The sequence below is a fragment of the Canis lupus genome, chromosome 7 (assembly GCF_003254725.2).
Source record: "Canis lupus dingo isolate Sandy chromosome 7, ASM325472v2, whole genome shotgun sequence".
Taxonomy (NCBI): domain Eukaryota; kingdom Metazoa; phylum Chordata; class Mammalia; order Carnivora; family Canidae; genus Canis; species Canis lupus.
This window is the reverse complement of record NC_064249.1, coordinates 76,494,226-76,519,934: the sequence shown is the minus strand read 5'-3', so window position 1 is coordinate 76,519,934 and position 25,709 is coordinate 76,494,226. Positions and strand designations below refer to the sequence as shown.

The 25,709-nt window shown below is 38.8% G+C and overlaps 1 protein-coding gene across 2 annotated transcripts in view; it reads left to right on the top strand.

Moving 5' to 3' along the window:
- The window catches only part of PIEZO2 (piezo type mechanosensitive ion channel component 2), a 441,806-nt gene that overhangs the window by 194,492 nt on the left and 221,605 nt on the right, over positions 1–25,709 (top strand). For both annotated transcript variants that reach the window (XM_049112945.1, XM_049112946.1), the window contains exon 4: positions 22,797–22,839. In XM_049112945.1, coding sequence (XP_048968902.1) covers positions 22,797–22,839 — 43 coding nt within the window. The remainder of the gene's footprint in view (positions 1–22,796; positions 22,840–25,709) is intronic.

Below are 25,709 nucleotides of genomic sequence, written 5' to 3'. Positions count from 1 at the left end.
TGTCGGCATCGGTGCAGCACAAATCGTGTGAAGTCGGTAGGTAGACCCAGCACTGCGACAGAATCAGTCCTCTCAACTGAAGCTGTGCTTGGAAATTGGGAAAAGAGCTCACTAGACTCATATTACATGTTCGTACCAGGGCTTTACCATGTGCTCACCACGCAATATAGCTTGATCACCTATTTCACCTGTGAAGCCTCACTTAAACATTTATTTTGATAAATAACAAATACCTGTGTGAATCAGTGATCAAGAGAGCCAAAGCACTAGAAGCCCCTTTCGAGTGTGGCTTTTTTTAGGAAATGTTGACTAACCACCCCTGGAGTGTGTGTCTCTGATAAAGGCAACTGACTGTTCCTGGGGTGCAGATGAAAGTCCACTAATGCACACAGATCTCACACAGCCTATGCTGAAGCATTTTCCAAGTGCATACTTTCTGTTACAGTTATCAGTTTTGTGGTATGTGATGATTCTTCTTTTTGGATCCTCGTTATCAGTCTCAGATCTTTTGCAGGCATAAATGCACATGCATCTATGAGCTTAAAAGTGGCTTGGGATTTAATTTTTGGCATAATCTATAATATTCACTAAGGCTCCTGCATTTTAAAGAGTCTCTTCTTGAAACTGTATTGAGCATGTAAACCTACTTTTGAAATGTCAATAATCATACCCTGATTATCTCTTTTGTGTATTGGAAATTTTCTGTTTGGTAAATCATCTTCATTTATAAAATGAATTCACTTATAGATTCATTTATAAAATGTGTTGGGTATCATCTATTTTTCTGGTCATGAAGACTCTTTCAATATGTTTATTGTTGTTGGAATAATAATATGTTTTATTCATGACATGTGAGGGCTAAATAATTAATTTTCAGTATTTTTATGGACTTATTCAATGCTAATTAAACTGAAATCTAAAAATGTTTAAATCTTTGCTGACTTCCTAAGGAGACTTCTTAAGGAGACTGATTTATGGGCCTTTCCTTCCGCTGTCTGGCCCTGGATTTTTGGCACAAGCCAGAGCTTAAAATAGGTGTTTGCCTGTGGTCAGACCTTGCTGCTATTAATACTTATTAGATGCCTCGTATATTAACTTCTATCCAGTTTTTTACATTTCTGCAGCATTGAGCAATTTGCAAAGCACTCTCCATGCTATTATTTCAATTTAATGCTAAGAACCACATAAAGCAGGTATTACTAATTTCATCTTACAGATAAGAAACCTGAGGCCATTAGCCCATAGTCAGAATTAGTCAAGGTTCAATGAAGATTTAACCACATATGTTACAATACCAAGTTTGCTCTTTCTCTTATTCCCATTTTGGTGAATTATAAAGTGGAATTTGCTATAAATGAGACCTTTACATGCCATTTCAGATGACTAAGTTATTTGCATATTAAAATATAACATACAAAAGCAAAAATGTACGTAAACTCACACATACAAGACTATTAGCAGTTTTCCTACATAATTCTTAATTCTTATTGAGAGTTATTTCTCTCACCTCTGCGCTGCTGTCTGCAATCCACTATTTGTGTCTCAGCCAAGTGAATTAAAGCTATTTTTTTTTTAAAGGAACACTCTTACATCAGTCAATTTGCCATTTTCCTAGATAATCACAGCCAAGGCAAAGCATTTGAGAATTTGGAGTATACCTCAAGAAAACATCAGGGAAGTTGACAAGAAAGGACATCTAGAACCTAGTAAATTACTCAGGAGGGACTGGAAGTGGCTGGAAGGTTAGGTGCTTAGAAGCGAGTTCCCACAATTTGGGAGACAGAACACTAGTAAAATTTGAGGAATAAAGAAAAAAATCTGATTTTGTGGAAATCCAGTTTTGACCATAATAGAGGGCTATTTTTAAATTGCTTCCATCTATCACAGGGAGCATAAAGACATTATAATGCACCCGCTCTTTACACAGGGGCGGCAACAGAAAAATTTAGGGAAATCTGCCAGAATTTTCCAAATCCACCCAATCCCAGCCACAGGAGAAGCATTGACCCTTTCTTCCATGTACGAAACTCCCCATGAGCGTTATAGGCTTAGAATACGTGAAGATGTCACATGCAAATCTGGTGTGAAGAGGACATCTGTAATAAGTCTAAGATGCCTCCATTAAGATGCCAAACTCAAAATCAGAAAAGAGTTAATTAAGACTCCTAGTGTTTGTGGCGATGGAACTCTGAAATCGGCAACAAACAGGAGGTATACTGAACAAACAGGAGGTGGCTTTTCATTCATTCCTGTAGTAGCTCATGGCATAGCTCCATTCAGCTGCATTCAGAAGCTATACTTACTTTCGTGCCATCTCCTGGTCATTGCATGTGATTTTCTAGTAAATAGTTCACTCTTTGTAAACTAAATATTCATTTCTCTTGATGACAGTAAGCTGGATTGTCTGTTTAGAAGTTGTCGTGGTGGAGAAACCAGAGTGGACTAAGATGAGCATTCTAAACAAGTTTAAAAACTGCCCAGGTCTCCAGTGATGTCAAGGGGCTGGGGGTGTCATCCAGGAGGGAGCTCAAGGGGAGGATAGCCCTTAGGTCTATCAGGCAAAGCTGGCGAGAAAGCCTTGTCCTCACAGGATTCAAGCCAGAACAGCTGCAGTATTGACAGTGCAGTTGGTTTGTGTCTACACAGTCCTGAAAGCAGAACTGAATGTAGGCAGCATTTTGTTTTTCTTATCTTTAGCGAAGATGAGATAAGTGTTCTGCTGGGGTAAGTTTTTGATTGCCGGGCCTGGAGCAGTGACATCTATTTCCTTCCTACATTCAGAGACTGTTAATTCTAGCCCAGGTATTTTAATCTTGGCAAAACTTCTACCACATAGCTGCCAGGCCTTGAACTTCTTCCTGGCCAGGAGGGTTAACACCAACTACCAAGTCAGCAGAAATGAAGGGATGGTGAGGGGCAGGACTTTTATATCAGTGACACTGCACCAAGGGCTTACTATAGCTTGGCTGTGGATGAAGCCTCCTTGCTGTGATTTTAAGGCAGACTTTCTTTCTTTCTTTCTTTCTTTCTTTCTTTCTTTCTTTCTTTCTTTCTTTCTTTCTTCTTCTTTCTTTCTTTCTTTCTTTCTTTCTTTCTTTCTTTCGTGTTAAAAAGCAATCTCACTGTGCACAGACTCCAGGAGACATTCCAAAGCAAGCTCCACCTTTATAAATCCAATGAAGGTTTATGAGCTGTAAAGTTTGCATTACTTTAAAGAGAATAAAAAAAGGAATTGAGATGTTGCAACTTCATAACTCTGATCTGAAAACTATTCTGGCAGAAAGTAAGGCAGGGCCCCAGGAAAGGCAGTCATGCTCCAAGACAGCAAGCCTCATTTTTAGCAGGAGAGAGTTGTGGGGAAAGCAGGTGCTAGGTTACAGTGCTGAATGTCACCCCACAGAGCCTCTCTGCCATTGCTCTGAGAAGTCATTAGAATCTGCTTCTTATCTAGACTGCCCGAGACTTCCTCAAAGATATCAACTAGGTTTTTAAGGGGACCATTTTAAATGAATTACCTCCCATGAGGACACCCCACTAAATCTGTCCTCAAATGTGATAGAAAGAAGAGAGTTTTGAGACTTAGAATCTCCTTCCAGGTCAACGTGGGCTACAGAGCTCTACGTTGGGCCATGTCTGGTGCTCCCGAGGAATGCTGTGGGCAGGGTGCTACCACTGTCAAGGCAGCGAGCGGTGGCCACAGCTGTGCTGGAGATAGGCGAAGGCTCCATAAGCCCTGGGCAGAGAGGTGGGTTTGACCGGCGATAGAATGAAGACTTGGCTGTTGAATAAGCCATCCAGATTTTGAACAAAGTTTGCCTTAATTGTAGCTAGAATTTGTTCATGGTTCTAATTTAGCAGGTTTTTGTTATGTGCACTAAGGCTCCTTTTCAGGAAATCTTAGGTTTGAAAGACTTGCAGGGTGCTTTGCTTCATTCCCTCCACCTTTGCACTGAATTTTATCCACATAACCATCCACAGAGTCTAATTCAGAAGTGGTGTCCTTTTAGAAGGAGCCGCATGAACCTTTGCTGACATTTTCATCCACAACTTCTAATTCCTCCCTCTGAGTAGTGCTGAGCAGCCTAGCTTCTCTCCTGCATCATTGCACTAGAAAGTTCGTAAGAGTTGTCAAGTTTCCCTTCCTCTTTGTCAACTGCCCACTAAGTAATCCAGGCTTCCTCTTGCCAAGTAAATATTCTTCCTCACAAGCACAGTGGTACCGTAGGGAATGCTTTCTGAGAGTCCCACAGTTCCCTAGGAATTTTACTATGTCCCCTGGGAATTTTACTATGATATTCTCCCCAGTTACTAAAAAAAAAGTGACATACTTTTCTTTTTGTTTTCATTCTTTTTTTTTTTTTTTTTTTTTTTTTTTTAGTTCAAAAGCCATGCATAGCTGTATCCTGGGGGAGCAGCGGCACCATAGCATGGTGTTTAGAACAATAGAGCCAAATGGCATATGCTGGTTCCTGACTCTCCCACAATGGCTGTGTGACTCAGGGCAAGTTAGTTAACCTCTCTGGGGGCCTCAGCTCCCACATCAGTAAAATGGATCTAATAAGAAAAGAGTCTCTATCTTCCAAAGGAGATGTGAGGATTTAATAAAATGAGCTAATATTTGTAAAGGCTTGTAATAATACCTCATACATGTTAAGTGTTATAAAATGGCTTATTAGATCAAAAGGAAGGAGGAATGAAAGAAGGAAGGATAGAAGAAAGGAAGGATGAAGGAAGTAATTTAAGAAGAAAGACATTTTTTTTTTATTTCTTTGGATGCTTATAGGGGGCCATTAAAGCATGGGCTCATAAGAGAGACCCAGGGTGAAATTGTCCTGTTGGATCAGGTCTCAAGAGGAATGGAGAGTCGGCTATTAAATTAAGTGATTTTTTTTTCCTGGATGTTTAGGTTTTGACATTCTTTACTGTGCCTAATAGGCATAACATACTTCAAAAAAATGATCAATGAGGGCACTGTGTGTTTGCAAAAAGTAATATATGGTCTGTCAATATATATTAATAATACTGATAGTTTCTGACACTTTTCATTTCTCAGTCTTTGCATAAGATTCAAGTTACCCATGAAATTAGTCAGAATGCCTTAGCATAGTAGCATATGCTTTCTGTAATTTCAATGTATGAATTAAGGTGGATTCTCTGCCTGATTTGGGCTGGGAGTGGGGCCGCAGAAACCTCTGTCCACATCTTCTGCTGAAATACACACACAGTGAGAGCCATGTGGGCTTCCAGGGCTCATCCTGTCCTATCTTTGGCCTCGGTTGGCTGCCTGGGGACACATAGTCTGTGAGGGGCTAAAGCTCTTGTTCTGATGGGGAAGGTACATACCACCGCCCTCCTCCACTCAGGTGCTGGGAAATGACAGTGGTTAATTCTGCTGACAGAGAACATGACAAGTTTTCAGTGGGGATTCATTCATTTTCCTTATAAAAATCCTTTCATGGAAACTTGATTATGGCATAAAACAGCTAATGAAGTCATGAAGGACTGTCCTGGGCTGGCATTTTTTTAGACTTTGAAAAATAGTTATGTAATGCCACCAGTTCACCTGAATCAGAACTCAGGAAAAGATACTTTACATGATATATCTGCATGCCAAGCAGTGGTCATCGACAGGGCTCTCGAATCCCCCCCCGCCCCAAGTATGTTGGATGGATAGAGAGAAGGTGTAATTCCATCATCTTAAATAAATGACAGATGATGTGTCTGATGGGGTCTGTCCCCTGATGGTAGGGGCCCTTGCAGCATGTAGCATAGCACCCACTAATCAATTCCATGTTGAGAGGTAACAAGTGGAGAAAAAAAAAGCAAAAATAAATGAAAAATTGTTAACATTCTTCATACATAATTGTAGGAATGAATAAGGAAATGATTACTCCAATAGAAAAAATAGAGAAACAAAGGGGAAAAAAGGAAAATAGAGAAAAGACAAAACAGGCAATTAAGAATTTTAAATGGCCAGTGTCGTGTGAAAAGAATCCATGTCATTAGGATTAAAGAAATGTCAGTTAAAAGAAGCATTAGGTAACATTTTTGACCTATAAAATTGGTAAAGATGTAAAAAGTGAATGGCCCCTTTCTGCTCTTCCACCTGCAGTCTGTGGCTTTGTCCCCAGTTACAACTTTCTCAGCCCTTCTGACCTGCCTCCAGCAAGTTCTCAAAGATGCTGATAGACAGTTTTGCACTGCATCCCTCCTGTCGCTTCTGCTCCTTGTCTGCTCTGCTCTGATGCCTCTTTACCTCCCAATTTAAAGTATTCCCTCCCCATCTTTTTTTCTACTTCTTAAAACTTGGTTTAATTTTTAATCATCTAATTGTCTGTATTTCTTCTCTTTTGGTCTGGACTGTAAGCTGCAAATGGGCAGGAACCACGGGTAGTGTGGTCACTGATTTATACACAGAGTCTAATATAATACTTAGCAGAGAGTGGCTGCTCCATTCATATTTTCCAAATGACTGAATACATTAATTAAGTTGGGTAATTAAGATTCTTTTCAAAATATTATGCTTATGGCTTGTTGAGTCATAGGAAATGATTTTTATAGGCCAGAATTTTTGTCAACTCTTATCAATTTAACATGGTTTGACTTATAATTTGATATGATTTTTCAGAGGACATTTTTAGGTGAAAGTATTAAAAGATGTAAACATGCCCATATCTTGCTTGCTACTTCTTTATCTAAGGATATATATATCTTTATCATATATATACATACTCACAGCCTTATTGATAATTTAGTAATAATAATAAAAAAGATTGAAACAGCCTAAATGTCTAATCAAAAGAACTAGCAAATTAAGTTAGGATTCATCCCTGCATTGGAAATTTAAGAATATGTGTTGACAGGACACATGTTACCACATGAAGTTAAGCGAAGTGCATTATGTAACAGTATATATATTCTCTCTCTCTCTTTCTCTTTCACACACACACACACACACACACACACACACCCTACAGATCAATAAGGAGTCCAGAAGGATATATCCCAACATATTAACAATGGTTAATTTCTGGATGGTGGGGATACTCACGATTTAAATGAATATCCATTACTTGTGCTATAAGGAAAGATCCTCTGAAAATATTAAATTCTAGAACCTATTAAAATTATAGGTAGATATATGTTTAGATACTAGATAGCAGATAAATAAGGAAGAGAGGAATACAATTACAATTCAATTGAAATCTATACCTCAGACCTTCCCAAATCACAAGTGACTTATATTTAATACAGTTACATAATAGAGTTCTTGATTTTATCATTGAAGTCCAGGGTAGTAAGTGCAAAGTTCTGCAATTTAAGATGAACTATTCTCTGTTTTCAACTAAAAGGGCTGAGAAAAATCAAGTGGAACATTCCTGATATCACACTGTGGTGCTTTTAGGAGATAGGAGATCCGCTACAGGGGTGTCTAATACCTCTTTCTCTGAACTTAAGGAACATTTGAGCTTTATAACCGAATTACAAAATTCTTATCTTTAATAGTTCCCTAGATATGTTCTTCTGAAATAGTATCTTAGAGTTATAACCTCATTCCCTGCAAAGTGTAGCGAGAACCTGAAAAAGCAGCTATGAGCAGATGGCGTAGGTCCATCGGTGCACATCCCGGGGCCTCGGTATATGTCAGTCCCCTCCTTCAGCCCCAGCTAGGAAGCCACCAGAGCGCTGTGAACTCGGGACCCCCTCAGGTCAAGCATATGTTTACTCTGACATCCCATCCATTTACCAATTTGTGTCAAACTCCTTTAAACACTGTAGAAGAGCTTTCACAAAAATGATGGGTGAGAGTAACCGCCTGTGCTCTAAGGGCTGGCAGCGAACGAGGCGGGAGGCGGTGGTGGGGACCGTCTCCTGTCACCACCTTGCCAGTGAGGTCTGCTCCCCAGCCCCTCAGAGGTGAGAGTGTGTGCAGCCAGCAGCCTACCTGTGCCTTATTTGAAATGACCCCCAAATGTGAAACTTCTGAAAACGCAAAAATCATTGTTCACACTCAGCGATCAGTCAGAGCTTTTTCTTCTCTGGTTCAAACATTCCAGTCTTACCCGAAGATGCAGGAATAGGGGTAGGAATACGGTCCAAATCATTCAGACCTTCTTTGCGCCTGGGGCGGTTCTGAACACTCTGGATTAGTTCAGGGAGGACAGCAGGCGCGGGATGTTCCCATTCACCAGGCCTTGGTGTGGTCTGTGAGCTTTTGCGGCTCGTATCACACCTTTTTCCGGATTCTTCTATTGAGCTTCTGTATATTTCAGCGGGGCCGTCAGTGGAGATGTTACACCTCATCCCATAAACAAGAATATTTTCTGTGGCTCTAATTTACATTGCAGCTGTGGTTAATGCTGTGAGTGTTTACAGAAAGACTGATGCTTGGATACCTTTTCAAAAAGCAGCTGGGAAGCTGAAGTCAGCCAAAACCTGAGCAAAGCACTGTAAATCTTTTGGAGTCAGCACTAAGACAAACCAAGAATCTTTTTCTTCCCTTCCCGTTAATGCATCTGAATTAAACCATTAAACAGGGATGAAGGTGAAGTGCTCTGAAAGTTTTGCAGAAATAGGAAAGTGCGATGTTCATCTTTGAGACATTGTGACCAGACTTGTCTTGTTCGGCACCTTTCATCCCCAGTGCTGCGTGGGTCTGTTTCCAAATGTTCTTTTGCTTTGAATTATGGCCTGGGAAGAGAGGTTTTGGCCAGGACAAGAGGGGACGAATGGATGCTCTGAGGAAGGTGGCCACAGATCGCTTTAGATCACTAATAAATAAGGGGAACTTTTGTTATTGTGATGCTAAATCTGGAAAAATCTCCTGCTCCTGATCTGTCCCTGTGGACAGAAGGTGATGGCAGTAAGACTAGGGACCTGTTAAATCAGGGTTCCTTGCTTATCATAGGTGGTCTTTTGTAATACCCCCTTTTCATTTTTTATTTATAGCATTTATGTGTCAGGCACTGTTTAAGAATGGAGGATTAAAAAAATAAAGTGAGGGGCACGCAGGTGGCTCAGTGGTTGAGCATTTGCCTTTGGCCTCAGGTTGTGATCCTGGGGTCCTGGGATCGAGTCCCACATCGGGCTCCCCACAGGGAGCCTGCCTCTCCCTCTCTCTGTGTCTCTCATGAATAAATAAATAAAATCTTTGAAAAATTTTTAAAAAGTGAAGTGAGACCCTAGCTCCTTGCCTCCGAGGGGGAGTGAGAAGCACGTGTGAAGCGGAGAAATCCCTGTAGGACAAGTGGCGCGATGCTGTCCTCTCTCCTACTGGTCTGTGTGCAAGCCTGCCCCTAGTGTTTCCACGGGAAGCTCCCTCCAAAAGGCTGCTGTAGCAACCATGTGGCCACGCGAAGGTATGGTATTGTTATTAAGGAAGCGGATGCTTATGAAATTCTGAGTCCTCCCCAGACTAAATACAGTAATCCATGTCTACTTTCTTCAGGCTTTGGTCTCCTGCCCTCATCATAAACATTTTATTCCCCTAAAAATGCAGCTTTTATATATCCAATTTGACCTAAAGCACGGCGAGTATACAATAAAATCAAGGAAGCCTGCTATAGTGATCAGCCCCCAGAAAAGCTTATGTCTGTCCGCAAGTGTTTGTCTGGCTTGATTTGAGCTGGACTACTGGAAAACCGCAGAGAGACAGGGAAATTCTGTAGTTTGTCCAAGAGAGCTTTGCTCTTCACTTTAGGTGTCATTAAATACTTCAGATTTGAAAAAAAAAAAACACGGTATCTATCTATCTACCTATCTGCCTACCCACTTTTAAAATGCCTGATATTTGCTGCACTCTTTAAATGTGTATTGATTGCTTTTCAGCTGGTTTAGATTTAAAACTCAGGGACTACTCTGTGCCAAGAAATTAGTCAGACATTCTGAAATGTGAATGTCGTGCTCACAGTATTTATCAGTAAAAAGCATGATTCTGAAGCAAAGGCTCAGCTTCTCCAGAACTATCTTCCATCAGCCTCTCCCCATGGTCTGGGGGAGCCAGAGGAAGGATCCCCTATGTGGGACCTGGAAACTCCCCATGGAGTTCCCCAGCTAACCAATTTCAAGTTTCTGTGTGGAAGGCAGAGTTTCTCCACAGATGCTGTTTTTGGGCCAGGAACTCAAGCTTTCAAAAGGGGTCTTTGTAAAAAATAAAAAATAAAAAATAAAATAAAAAAAGAAAAGAAAAGAAAATCCTGACGTCTGAGAGAGTCAGATAACAATACTTGGAAAAGTGTCTGCCAGTCTCTGGGGAGAACAGGAAGGACATTCAGGAAGTTTGCAGCTTGCCTCCTTCTCCTGTGTGTGACCCAGATGACAAGCACACGCCTCTCCCTCCTTCCTGATGGCTACTAAGTGAAAAATAGCCTTGAGTGAAACCGTTTTCATTGTTTCTTTCACAGAAGCAGACTGGATAGGAATGGTGTGGCGTGGGGGGTGGCATTTAGCAGTCAGACTGCATAGTTGCTTAGTCGTTTCCAGTAAGACCTCAGGGAGAAGAAGAACGAGTTCAGTAGAGTGTCCAGTTTGTGTTTTCTAGCCAGCTAATAGCCCTGTAGACTCCCACTGTTGCAGATCTTTGCATGAAGCTCTTGTCCTCTTGCTCCAACAAGAGCATCTCAGAGTCACGATGGCTGTTCATCTTTGCAGGCTGGTCCAGGAGAGAGGACAGGGGTATTTGCTGAAGGGGCAGGAAATACCTGGACTCCATCCTTTTCATAAAATCTGGTGTTTAGTTTGTTTCAACTATTTCTTTTTTCCTGAGAGCAGAGTACTGGAGGGAAAAAGTGCACAACTTAGCATCAAATGGAAGTCTGGATTACTGAACTTTCTACCTAGTTGGGTTTATTGTAATTTGCTTTTCTGTCAAGTTGATTTATCATGCCCCAGATTTTCAAAACCCCCTATTGTAGCCTATTCCATTTGTCTGATTGAATTGAGACCTTCCAAGTGTTAAGACAGCTGCCAGGAATATGTCCCATCGAGTGGGATGAGGAATTTGACATTCAACTAGATATTCAAGGAAAACCATCTGCTTTGTAGTATTGACTGATTTCCATCTCATAAATACCTTGACTTACCTTGACAATGAGTGACTCCAAGCTATGGGCATGATGCTACCGACTGTGAAGTTAGGAAGAGACCCAGAGTAGGTGCTAGCTACCTCCAGCACACCCCTCCTCCCCAGGCTGTGATCAGTCAAAAAATGTCTCTGAGGGTCAAACCCTGAGCTTTAGCATCCTTGTGCAAGCTGACATTGGAAGACACTTTCTGTACCTTTCCCATTATAGATCTCTACCCTGGAGGACAAACTGAATCAGAGTCCTGGGGAGGCATTTCCTAATACCTGAATGAAAGCATCAGTGTTAGTATTTCTCTAAGTAAAACTGGCAACCAGTTGAGGAGGATGTGCCTAACTTAGAATGATCGAAGGCCACCATAAAGTCAAACCTTAGATTCCAATTCATCATCTACCTTGAATATGGTTCAAAAAAAATTTAAACATAAAAGTTTCACTTCATTATAAATAAATCCTTCATTTACGTCTTAGCACTTTTATCCTTAAATCCTTTTAAATCTGTAGCACTTCTAGGGTGTCTGTGTGGTTCATTTGGTTGAGCAGCCAACTCTTGATATTGGTTCAGGTCACGATCTCGTCCTGGGACCCAGCCTTGTGTTGGGCTCAGCACTCAGCGGGGAGTATGCTTGAGGGTTTTCTCTCTTTCACTTTGCCCCTCCCTCCCATTCACATTTGCTGTCTCTCTCTTTCTCTCAAATAAATCAATCTTTAAATCTGTAGCACTTTTATCTCCATACCCCTACTTTCTTCTTTATTTTCTTCATAGTATCTATGCATGTGGCTATTTATATGTATGCCTATGTATGTATATACCTGATTATTTTTGTAACTTCTCCCCCAGTAAATGCAGTTCATGTTTACTGCTATATTACCACTGCTTAATATGTATTATGGCTTAATAAAAACTGTTCAATAAATTGAATGAATATCTTACCTGTTTTCATGGGTATTAGTAAATAATGAGTGAATTTTATTTCCATAATATTAACTCATAGATATAATCTGACATTTAACAGCAAAGATAATTAAAATAATTATAGATAGAATCATTTAGAAACATACAGTATTCTCAGGAGTAAGGTAATCTTTTTTTGTATATTTTTTTATTGGAGTTCGATTTGCCAACATATAGCATAACACCCAGTGCTCATCCCGTCAAGTGCCCCCCTCAGTTTTCATGGGTATTAATAAATAATGAGTGAATTTTATTTCCATAATTAACTCATAGATAATATCTGACATTTAACAGCAAATATAATTAAAATAATTATAGATAGAATCATTTAGAAACATGCAGTATTCTCAGGAGTAAGGTAATCTTGAAAGAAAAGTTTTAAAATGTGTGACAGGATGAGAGGAGATTTTTCTACCTACATTAAATATGTTATGGCATAGCATAGTATATATTTTATCAACTGTATTCAAAACAAGGAACTACCAGCTACCTAGCACTCCATATAATAAATGGGTATGACGGTCTTTTGTCTGCACTTTATATCTGACCCATGTTCAGTGGAAACAAAGACTCAGCTGCTGCTGTCGCAATTTTCAACTAAATATGCTTCATAAGTTTTTCTTTTTCATAAAATTTCCAGCTATCAAAATGTCCACCAGTGTTACTTTATTTAATTTTTACAAGTGAACATCACTCTTTGGCACACACTTCTGGCAAAAGGGAGTTTGTAGTTAGTGTAAAGAAAGCCACAAAACATACAAACGAACTGTAATGTCATAAAAGACACCCAAAGGAACATAAAAGTGAAAATCCTCATCCTGGGAAACTAAGCATCCTCCATTGAAATGCTTGCCAATGTTCTATAAATACTGAGAAATAAGAAAACTGAAATAAATCTACCTTCTTCTTCCTTCTCTCAGAAGAATACTATAAGCGCATTTTTAGTAGAGAAAATATAGTTGTTTTTAAAGAGACTTTGTAGATCAACTTTGCAACTCATTATTCCACTACTTCTTTTGTGTATATGGCATAAACCTGGGACCAGCAGCATAGGAAATGATGAGAACCCTCACATGCAATTCATGTTCTCATGTGTATCTTTCAGAGACAACCTCATAAACACCAATTTGAATACTTTTATTCTCTTGGTAAGTTCTTTCTGAAGACTTAAGTTTAAATGAACAAAGTTATTTAGGGGTTTAACCTACATACATACTCTCTGACTTTCCCCTAAGATAATTTTAGGAGGGTTTTGGCAAACACATACAAAAGGGAAAAGTATGTATTACAACTTGGATTAACTGAAACCAATCACAAAATGTAATGATGTGCCAATTAAAAAGAGAAATGATGCTAGAGCTTATTTATATACAGTTTAATGCATGCCTTTGTTGAAGTATTAGTGTGTGTGTGCGTGTGTGTGTGTGTGTGTGTGTATGGACAACGAGGAATTGGACTGTGGTTATTCTTCTGTATAATTAAGGTTCTCAGGCTCCCAGGTACTGCCAGCATTGTGGCAATGTACACTTAAATGCTATTCAAGAGCAACACATCAGTCGTGGCTACTAGCTATCTACTGCCTACTGTATGCCAGACACTGTGCAGATGCTTTGAGTACATGTTCTCATTGGATTTGTGTGATGTGCTGCTGATCTCATTTTAGAGTTGCCTTGACTAACCTGGAGACCTACAGCGAGTATACCAGCATCATAGCTGACCATGACAGGTAGTAGAGAAGAGATTCAAGGCCAAAGTTATTCTGCTGGAGCTGAGGTATTGCCACCTGCCCTGCTGAAATTTCAGATACTTCATCTTTGGTTTTGAGAAGAAACTGACACCCCCAAATGGAGAGAAATTACCATCATTGATGCAATCCAGTCAAAGCATATGAAATAGCAAGCTAGTTTAAGAAAGGACAAAAGCTGTGCATCATTGACTCTGAAATGTAAAATTGTATGTTTGAGGCCTAGAAAATAAGTATATATGAATTAAATATTGACTTATGAAGATGTGGTAACCACCTTATGAGGACCAAGGTGGCTAGACTCCTGATACCCTCATTTTATTTTTTAAAGACAGTTTTTTTTAATTTAAGGTTTTATTTATTTATTCATGAGACACAGAGAGAGAGAGAGAGAGAGAGAGGCAGAGAGAGAAGCAGGCTCCATGCAGGGAGCCCGACGTGGGACTCGATCCCGGGTCTCCAGGATCATGCCCCGGCCCAAAGGCAGGTGCTCAACTGCTGAGCCACCCAGGGATCCCATCCTGATGCCCTCTTTAAGATGATGCTCTAACTTGTCTCCTGCTAAAACTCAGGCCTTTCTTCTAATGGGCTGCTCTAACTTGGTCTCTTGTTAAAATTCAGGCCTGTCTTCTAATGGGCTGCTTTTAATGGCAGCTGCAGAATTTTCAGCTGTGACCCACAATATTCCCAATGCTGAACACTGCCAGAGGTGGATTGCAGACTACGAATCTTGACAATTAATATTTTCTAGTGATTTTCCACTCTTAGTTGATTTCTTACAGATCTTTATTAAATTTTTCTTTCAAACCATATCAAGAATTTCCTATAAGAATGAGCAGAATGGAATCTTAAGCAAGCATCTAAGAGATTCAAGTAAGCCAGGAAATGGGCACATCATCACAGTGCAGTATGCTAAAAAGTCCAAAGTCAGATTCAAGCCGTTTTCTGGGCAAATGCATCTGTTACGAGGCTGTGCAGGAAACTCCCGTTAATCTAGCTTTAGAAACAACTAAAATTATCATTACTGGAATGTCTTCTATAGTCAACTCTTATGAAAAAACAATATGGGCATCAGACATTTATTTTTAAAGTTGATTTCAGAGTATAACATGGGGCCAGTTCAGAGGCAACCCTGCGTTCTAAGCTTCCACAATAAAGGTTGTTCTTCATAATGAAGTATATGGCTGATCTTTAAGTATCTTCTAGTATCTCGGAAATGGGTCACTTTCATTTTATAATCATTGGGTATTTAGATGATTTCTAATTCTCAGGATAGGTAATTGCCAGAGATTTTCAGACCCTAAGAATTCCTATAACTTTTCCTTGGTGAGGACTGTGTACCTCAAAAGATACTGGGCCAAGGGGGTTGGTTTCCCTACCTCCTGTGCATCATTTTCACACACATGCACACACACACAAAAATAAATACATACACAAGCAAATATAGACACACATAGGAAAACACACACACACATTCTCCTGTTGCCAGTTATTTCTGAGGGTTGCAGTGGATATGGAAAGATCTGGAAGGCAAGGGAGGGCAGGCTGATGGTGGCAGTGACAGGAATCTAGCCTCCTCAGAAAAAGGCTTTCTGTGCAGAGAAGACACAATTTCCACTTCCTATTCTGTATGGATTTGTGTTTCTGAACCACGGGGAGTATGATGGGAAGAGAATGGAACATAGTTTTACCATCCATAGGGCTGGCTGCTTTGTTTGGTTTCCATGGGAGACAAATGCACAGAACACTACAAACTGAATTTCACAATTCAGTTCAGTTGACCTACTTGTGAAAGTTCCTCTGAGATCCTTGAAAATAAATTTACTCTGTGTGTGTATGTGTGTGTGTGTGTGTGTGTGTGTGTGTGTGTGTCCATGGCTATTCTAGTGGGAAGTTGGTAGAAGAAACATCACAGACTGCCAAAAATTCCAATCTTTTTTTAAAAAAAGATTTTAAGTAATCTCTATTCCCAACATGGGGCTCAAACTCACAATCTTGAGATCAAGAGCTGAATCCTCCACTGACTGAGCCAGTCAGGCGCCCCAGATCCGATCTTAAACTGGAAATTTTGTACTCAACAATTATCTTTAAAAATCCATTATTTGATGAGGGGATTAATTATTTAGGAGTTACATTTCATTTTAGAGTACTTTGAAGATAATTTTTCAAATGAAAATCTTTCAAGGTATTGAAACATCCTCTATTCATAGAGGAGAGTATAATGTATTTGTGAATAGACTTGAATAATTCTGAATAGGCTTGCTCTAGTCTCCACAAAGAGTGAACACTGATAACAGATCTTGTTTCAGACTGAACTCAGATGACAGCAAGAAACACGCATTGTGCTCATTCAAGACCTCCTGGAGTTGAAATATTTGGATACAAAGAAACAAATGTAATATTTGTTCCCACCTCCTGGGGCAACAAACTTGTAAATTAAAAAATTGAAAAGCTAAAATGATGGAATTAATTAGTAATGCAAACATTCAGGAAAGTAAAGTAAATAAATTATATTCAGGAAAATGAAATAATTAAGTATTCATGTTTTTAACCTCAAAATATGTATTTCCTGTAGACATACCATATTTGGGGTTATGAACTCTAATATATAAAGTGTTGTTATAAATCAATAGCATAAAAAACAAACCTCTAATGTGCAAATGGGCAGTGAACATGAACAAGTGATTCTTTACAAAATATTAAAATCTTAAAAACCTAGGAAAATGTTCAATTTCATTACTAATTATGAAAATATAAATTAAAATAAAACATTTTATAAAAGGTAAAATGATTCATAAACTGAATTCAATCAAGGACATGTATTTGAATAAGATTTGGGGGTAAAATTTTGATTAATACTATCAAATATACATTAATATATATTAATATAAACTGTATTAATATATGCATAGATCATGACATATTAATTCTACTTTTAGGAATTTACCTCAAAGAACTAATGGAACAAATGTTCAAAGATACATATAAACATTCTATGGTTAATCCAAAAATGTAGATAGAATTCATATATTAATAAGCACTTTCATTTTTTAAAAATTATGGAGTACTATATGAGCAATAAAACGATTGCATGCTTATATTTATTTATTTTTTATTTTTTTAAAAGATTTTGCTTATTTATTCATAGACACAGAGAGAGAGAGAGAGAGAGAGAGAGAGGCAGAGACACAGGCAGAGGGAGAAGCAGGCTCCATGCAGGGAGCCCGACGTGGGACTCAATTCCGGGTCTCCAGGATCACACCCCAGACTGCAGCTGGCGCTAAACCGCTGTGCCACCGGGGCTGTGTGCATGCTTATATTTATTGACATGGAAAGAGTTACATTATATATTATCAAGTGATTATAGCAAGTTTCAGAATAGGATGACCCTTATTTTATATGTACAAGTATCAATGTGAGAGTGTGTAAGGGTGTTTATGCAAAAATAAAAGATCATAAGTATTTTCATGTTTTGTAATGGTCTATGGTTGATCCTTAAGTAACATGGGTTTGAACTGCACGGTTCTGTCCACACACAGATTTTCTTCAATAGATATACTATAGTACTGTCAATGTCCTTTTCTTCCTTATGATTTTCTTAATAACATTTTCTTTTCTTCAGCTTAGTCTATTGTAAGAATACAGGATAGAACACATGTAACATACAAAATAGAGGTTAATGTCATTGGTAAGGCTTCAGGTTAATAATAGGCGAGGTTACTGGGGACTCAAAAGTTACATGCAGATTTTCAAATGCACAGGGGTCAGTGACACTAACCCCCACAATGTTCAAGGTCAACTGTATATTATTTTACAAATAAGGAAAAATATAAAGCTGTTAATTTTGGAAAGCATTTTGTTGATCATATGTTCTATATATGCCACCATATTGTTAGTGAGAATGGAGAATTCTGACCCTATCATTTATGAGCAATCATCCCTAAATGATGGAAAATTAAGACCTATTATGAAAATAACTGACAAGGGGGTCAGTGAAATGAAAACTAAAGTATGAACCTGAATGACAGTGACTGTGTACATAAAGGGGTGTGCCATGTATTTACTAATGACAGAGGAGGAGATGATGGGCATTACAAGAGTATTAGGTAGAAATGAAAATGATGTTTTTAAAAGTATATGTCAAAATAAAGTATATAAGTCATTTAATGTGAAACTTATTAAATAGAGGATGTTGAAGATTTTTTTTCCTTATCTCTATCTTTTATGGTTACTTTTACCCAATTAATGACAAATCTCATCTGGGAATTAGGACTCAGAAAATTTTACAGATCTTACCAGTTAATCCAAAGTGCTGCAGTCATGCTCACTGGCTGAGAAAGTTGCATTACTTGGGCTCATATCATTCATTAGAGCAGCCATTTCTGTGGTTTAATAGATTTTAGCTACAATTCAACACAAGAGCATCTTAATGATGAAATTGTGAAGTGAAATGTCAGTACTGGCCCATTGAGAGGATCTGTTTTTCTCCTAGAGTTTCACATTACATTCAACATTTCATACTTGGTTAAATCTTGACTCAGAATAGATGTGAAAATCTTTTCAAGAGTTAAAAGTAATGTAAATGGAACTTCCACCAGAAAACTTAGAAGCGGTATCATTTCCTGATATTTGTGTTTGATCACCAGTTTCTGTGCCAGGTCACATATTCAGCTCCCTGGCAGCCCCTGCGATATATAAAAATACTTCCATTTTTATAGGAATGTGCTGGCAAAAATCTACTACTTCTATGAATTATTAGTCCTTTTCTGCTAATTATTTTGAAAAAAAAGCAGAGGTGCAAGTCCAAGTTCAAGTGGCTCTCAACATCTGAGACATACTTGGTATAAAACTGTACAATTAGAAGAAAATCTTTGCCTCATTTGGCTACCAGTTTCACCACTGCGTTATGAGGCCTACAGGAAAAATCAAGTTCCTTTCTTTTTGTACTGGAAACTGAGCAACAAGTTGATTGAAAGAATGATTGGTAAAAGTAATCACAGAGGAGACATACAACATAAAGGTAGGTTTTTGCATTTTCCTTAACATTTATGAAAAATAGAAAATTACAAGCTGAAAGGGACCTGTTGGCAATCCTGGAACTCAGATGTCGTGGTTTTAAGTAATAAGTAAAGCCTGGTGATTTTAAACTATTGCTACAAAAATGTTAGAAGAAGGGGCACCTGGATGGCTCAGTGGTTGAGCATCTGCCTTTGGCTCAGGTTGTGATCCGGGGTCCTGGGATCAAGTCCTGCATCAGGCTCCCGGCAGAGAGCCTGCTTCTCCCTCTGCCTGTGTCTCTGCCTCTCTCTGTGTGTCTTTTGTGAATAAATAAATAACTAAAATCTTTTTTTTTAAAGAAGTAAAAATTAATCAGCCCTGTCCCATCTTCAGATTACATATTGGCATGTGGCCTTTTTCTGTGCATCTGTACAAATTGAACTTCTGCTGGTCATGCTGAGTGCTAAACAAAATTAACATAGGGAAAGTCACAGGTCCTGGATGAAAGGTAGTATAGGAAGGTGTTGATGATATAACTCCCACTAGAGGCTTTCACATGCTACTAACGTTAATAATCAGACACACAAAACTTTGTAGAATTAAAAAATTGTTTTGAATTTCTTATTATAGCCAGTTCAGGGTGAGAGGTGAATGATAGTAAGGAAGAGTGAAGAAAGGAAAATGTAGAAGGAAGGGAAGACAGGAAAACAGCCCCCAAAGAATGACAAGGCCATGAGTAAAGAAGTTCAGAACATTGACACTGGAGTCCCCAGTCTGCTAGATTTTCCTGCCTGCTGGGCCAGGGTGGAGAGATAGTAGGACTGGGAGCCCCAGTAGAAACAGCTCATTGATGGCAGAAGGTGGTTCCCCCCCCCCCAAAAAAAAAGTTTCCATAACTTCTTTCTCTCTCTTTTTTTTTTTTTTTCTCTTATGGAAAGAACTGGAGCTTGGATCTGCAGAGATCAATAGGAAAATGGGATGAGAGAGGGAGGGAGAGACAGAAAGGGGGAGAGAGAGAATACGTAGGCAGAGTTTTGTTTGTAAAGGAGTGCTTGCTAATTGATGTTTTTGAGGAGGAAATGTCCTGCACTTCTTGGCATGGCTGTGCCCCCTCGGCATGTCAGTGCTGCAGGATGCAAAGGGGCATTTTGTCACTTCGGGCACACAGGACATGAGGTATGGGTACTTGCCTGCAGACTGAATGACCTTGATTCTAGGGTGTGTTTGCAGCTTCTGGACACTGTGATGCTCCATTCCACATCTCAGTTCTGTTGTTGGATGTCGATGCTATCAAGGGGAAGTTTTGGAAGCAAGGAATCATAATTCATTATTTCTAACTTCATCTATGATCAAAAAGGAAAAATCTCCCTAAGCTTTGTGTCCATTCCTCTAGGCTATATATTTTTCTCTTCGTTGTTGCTATCCTTTGCTTCCCCCCGAAGAATGTAACATGTTTTAGACTTCTTCATATTATAAATCTAATTTAAAAAGTGTTGAATCAAGAAGGTCTGCCAGCTACTTTTGTTTTCCCTACTTTTCTCTCCCTGTTGGACTGCTCCAGCAAAGGAGAATAATATTACCTTACCATGTAGAACATGGTTAATGGCTTTAAAAGAATTCCCCAACAACTGAATAAATGAGCTGCCAAAAATATTCTTGGTGCCAAAGGATCTGGATATGTCTGTTCCATTTATTGTGTGTTTCTCATTTCATCATGACTAAGTGCTCACAAAAGACATAAAAACCCAGACCTCTAGGGTATGTGGTGTTGGAGGGCAGAAACCATATTTTAATATATTTAGTCCCATACTTAACAGAATAAGATGGTTAGTAGAGTATCAACAGCAAAGATGAATGCCTGTTGTGTGTAAGATGCTCAAATTACCAATTAAATTAATATCTACCTACTAGAAGGATGTTCTTTCTCTACCATCTCTACTGTGCTTGGTTGAGTGGCTGGGAATGTTTCTTCTAAGGAGTATAGGAAGTCGCACACCAAAAACTTTAATCTTGTTTTGCTTATATGAGTAAGTTTACTTTTCTAAGAAATGTGAAGATGGAACCTATTTCTTAATTAAAATTTCATGTTTTAAAAGCCCGATAGTGCAGTATGACAAATCTTTTATTTTTATTTTACCTTGATAATAGCTTGGGTCTATGAAAAAGGGGGGTTTTCTTAAAAATTTATTTAAAAAATCAATTTAGGAATACACTGAGCAGATCTGAGGGGGCGGGAATGAAAGGTGCTTTGGATCTCACTGGAAGCAAGTCGAGAAGAATAGCATCTGAATCCCCTTACCAATCACCCTAGCCTCCCCTAGACCCTTCCCACTTGGTCTGAGCTCAGACTGTCTGGTTCTTACTTGGCAGGAGACTCTTAATCTCTCCCACTTCTCCGTTTGGGCCAGGCAGTTGCCAGCCGTCTTTATGTGGTTTCTGACTCAGGTTATGTTATGTTTTGCCAGTGTCTTAATTGCTAGTATCTCTAGGGCAGGATAATTGTCTTCCAAGAATTCCTGAGATAGGGATTTTGAATTGTCTTGCATGTGATTTACAGGAAAGATGACATTCATACAGGCCTACTCCCTGGACCGGGAGCCATGGGGGAAATTCCTGGGCTGGTAAACTAAAATTCCATGACTTTCACTCCTACTCAGCAAAGCATATTGGAATTCAATTGGATAAGAGTGACTTCATCCAAGGAGATAAGCCTGAATCTGCTTTAAATTTGTGTGTGTGTGCATGTGTGTGTAATCCATTTCCAAAATGTAGTCCATTATTATGTATAATACTTAAAATGCTTCATCATAACCAAGTATAAGAACTCAAAGACCATCGTGAAACACCATATTCATGCTCCCTTGGGACTAGCTCAGTCCTCAGAGGGCCCTGAGGAAAATATTGGATAATCTCCTGCCTCTCCACAAGACCTAATGCTTTACGTTAAAAAAAAAAAAAAAAAAAAAAAAAAAAAAAAGACCTAATGCTTGGAGACACTTAGTTGTTACCTGATAGTAAAGGATTTGAGGCAGAGTTCTCAAGAAAGAAACGTAGCACCATCCTACTTAACTGTGACTGTAGGAAAAGAAGCAGGGTAGATTTTTAGCTGCCTCTGGAGACTCACTGCTGAATCTACCATTTCCCATTTGCAGAGATAAATTGTACAGAAAGGTACTGATTATCTGCTGTGATTATCAACCAGTTAGTGCACAACTCACAAATATAGGGCTAGGTGGGTGTTTACTGGAATCAAAGTAATTTTGCCATTGATTAATGTAAAATGTAAAACTATGGGTTAGTACAGACCCATAATTTGTATTAATGTGGAGTTTTTATTAAAGTGGTCTTTGATAAAAATTGGCACTTTTCTTTATATCAAGTATTCAGAAAATTATGATGCCTATAATGTAAGGAATAATTATTACATGAAAAATATTATAGAAAGTCTTTTTTTAAACTCAGCTGTTCTTTTATAGATTTGGATATACAACTCTTCAAATCATGTCACTGGAAGCAGGATTTTTGCATTCAAGAGACTTCTGATTTAAAAGCTTAGCTTTAAAAAGAAAGAAACGTTCTTCCTTATGCTTCAGCAATAGTGAGATAAAGATCTGGAGTATAATGAGCTGGACATTTAAAGAGTCGTCTAGCTGTCCATGTGCCACAGGAAATTAAAAGCTGGATTTTAGAGAGTACAATTTACAGTATGCTTTTGCATTAATTTTGACAGGAGAATTTTACTCATGTTATTCTGACACATTCAGACATTTATAGAATGATTCAGTGGCATACAGTGTAACCAGAGGAAAGTGAGGGAGAGCTTTGTCACCTTGCTCGTAATGTGGACTGTTCTCTAAACGGCCATTTGGAGACTGGAGGTGGAGAACGATGCATTTGAGGGAAAACTCATCCCACTTAACTGTGAAGCCAAGTATTTACCAGCGCGTGCAAAAACAGGACAAAACTAACTGCATCCTTGGTGTGCATCAATTAATTATGTTCTTTCCTTCTGTTTGTAGGTTCCACGTGGGAAAAGACATTTCGGCAGATTGGCTTTGAAAGGTAAACAGGGGTTAGCATGTTTGCATGTCTTCAATTCTAGGTTCTCATGTCCTAATTCATTCTAAGTAATTTACTGATGATAAATCAGTGGTCTCACCACCACGACTTTCGGGACTGTGTGTCCATGAGGAAGTCATCATTTTGTCACATGAGCCTCAGTTTCCTTGTAAAGTAGCCCTTTGCGTTATAAAATCCCTGCCTGCACACAGGGTGAACATTGTCAAAGTTGTTACATCTTAGTCGCTCCAAGTTAAAAGCTGAGATCACAGCTCTCCTGGCTGAAAACATTCCTACACCAGTGTCTCCCCAAACAGAAAACAAAGTGGACTCATCATAACATTAAACAAAGTAGAGGTAAGGTCAGTAAGGTTACAAACCCACCTGCATTGGAACTGAGTGGCAGCCTGTGTGACAAATCTCTCCCAGGGGCATTTAGTGTCTTGCATGGAGCTTGCCATGTTGGTACAGCTATTGGAGTAGCGAAAAGTGATTTTAATTTCATTTTTACTCTCAAAGCAGATTTTGGCTGGTTCTTTTTATCATATTGAAAATGTGTTTTATGTGTATTAATCACACCGAATGCTTGGAGAAATAATAAAATACTTTAAAATGCTTTTCTCCAGTAGTAAAAGAGAATAGCTCAGCAGCAGGCTGACTGTGGTGGCATTTCCTGTACCATTTTTTATTTGGTTCAAAGATTTATTTCTTTCTCTCAAAAACTCCAATTGAATCAGCACCATCGCTGTAGGTCTCACAGGAAGGCTATTGCAGGAGGTTGGCTTGAGATGAGTAGGTCTCGCAGGCCAACCTAAAATAAAGCATAAAAAAGTCACTCCTTCATTTTATGTGAAATCTTTTCCCAAAGCACCTTCTTTTGATTCTTCCTTCATATTATGATAAACATATAAAGAGGAGAGAATAACAAATGGAATGTCATTAACCAGTTTCAGTAGGACTTTGTCACACTTCCTTTGCCAATTTGGGGGGGGCGGGTAAGGGGTTAAAATATTTTAAAGGAAATCTCAGACGTTGTGTCATTTCATACCTACATGGGTTGTGGACATATCTCTGAAAAGAAAAAAATGGGTGTTTTCTTCCGGAATCATGGTGCCACTAATCATGTCAAATGCAAATAACAATAAGTCCTTGGCCTCATGTAGTATCGAGTCAGTATTTACATTTCCTGACCATCTCAAAAATGTCATCATGCAGAGACTGGTTTGAGTCAGCATGCTTCTGAAGCCCACACATTCCAGCTTGTCGTGACATCTCGACTAACAATTCTCTGCCAGCTTCATTTTGTTTTTCTTCATGTCATTGTTTTGTCAAGAAGCCAGATTCATTGTTTGGAGAATGTCTCACGTTCTGGATTTATCTGTTTGTGGTATCGTTTATCTTGTTATTCTATCCCCCTCTTTCATGCATGTTCAGTTTGTTTTCTTTCAGTCACTTGGAACAAGTTCATATCTACTTTTTGTCCTTTTGACACAGGACCACCAGTCGTTTAAAGTTCTTATGTTTCTAGTACAACTGGATGCACAAGGCCATTCAGTATTCTAGACCTGGAGACAGCCATTCCTCCAAGGAGCCCTCCCTTTCTTTGTGGAGAATGGCATTTTGAAATCACAATCTAAATACTAGGGACACCCATCATATCTGGACCACCAGTGTTTCCAGGCAGTTTCAATACATGTTAGAGCTAGAAAATACCTTTTTTATTTATTTTTATTTTTAAAGATTCATAAGTGTATTCATTTGGGAGTGAGCAGGGGTGGAGGGGCAGAGGGAGAGGGAGAAGCAGACTCCCCACTGAGCAAGAAGCCCAATGAAAGGCTCAATCCAGGACCCTGGGACCACGATCCAAGCCAAAGGCAGACGCTTAACCAACTGAGCCATCCAAGCACCCTGAAAATACCTTTTTAAAATAAAAGAATGACCTGAATTCATATATTATTTCCAAATCAAACATAGACTTGCAGAATTTTTAACTTCCCTGGTACTATATTTATACTCATTTTCTTTTTCACTAAAAATTTTGGTTCCTAACAAAACTTAAAACATATATATATATATATATATATATATATATATATATATATACACTTATATATATAAGTATATATATGTACTAAATGAAGTATTCTTATTAGGCACCCCAGGAATATTAAATGAAGTTTTAAAGTTTGCTGTTTGCTGTCCAGGGCTCCTAGGTGGCTCAGTTGGTTGAGTGTCTGCCTTCAGCTCAGGTCATGATCCCAGGGATCCTGGGATCGAGTCCCACATTGGGCTCCCTGCCCAGCAAGGAGCCTGCTTCTCCCTCTCTCTCTGCCTACTGCCCCGCCCCCCACTTGTTCTCTCTCTCTCTCTGTCAAGTAAATAAATAGAATCTTAAAAAAATAAAATTTGCTTTCCTTCTTAATTTTATATTACATTAAGGATATATAATTAAGGACTCAAAACTTAAGTTGCTTAAGTTTTTTTTCTATGTGGTTGTATTCTAACTTTTATATGTAATTTAATTCATTTCAGAATCTTTTCAATTTTAATGGATTTTTAAAATTTCCTTTTATTTTTGAATATATGACATTTATATGTCTCCCAGAGCAAATTCTATGTTTTTATATGTATACAGTCTTTTCAGAGAAACATCACCTGAGCTCTGTGTCCTGTGCCCTCTTCTTTCCACAGTTACATGTTTATTAGCTTTTGGTTTAAGCTTTTGGTGTTGTTGATTTTCACATATGCAAGCAGATACTTGTATATAACTGTATCTTTGCCCTGTTCTTGCATGAAGAGTGGTATATTGTATACATTATTCTGTACTTAGATTTTTTTCATCAGGAGTATATTGTGGAAATCTTTCCCCATCA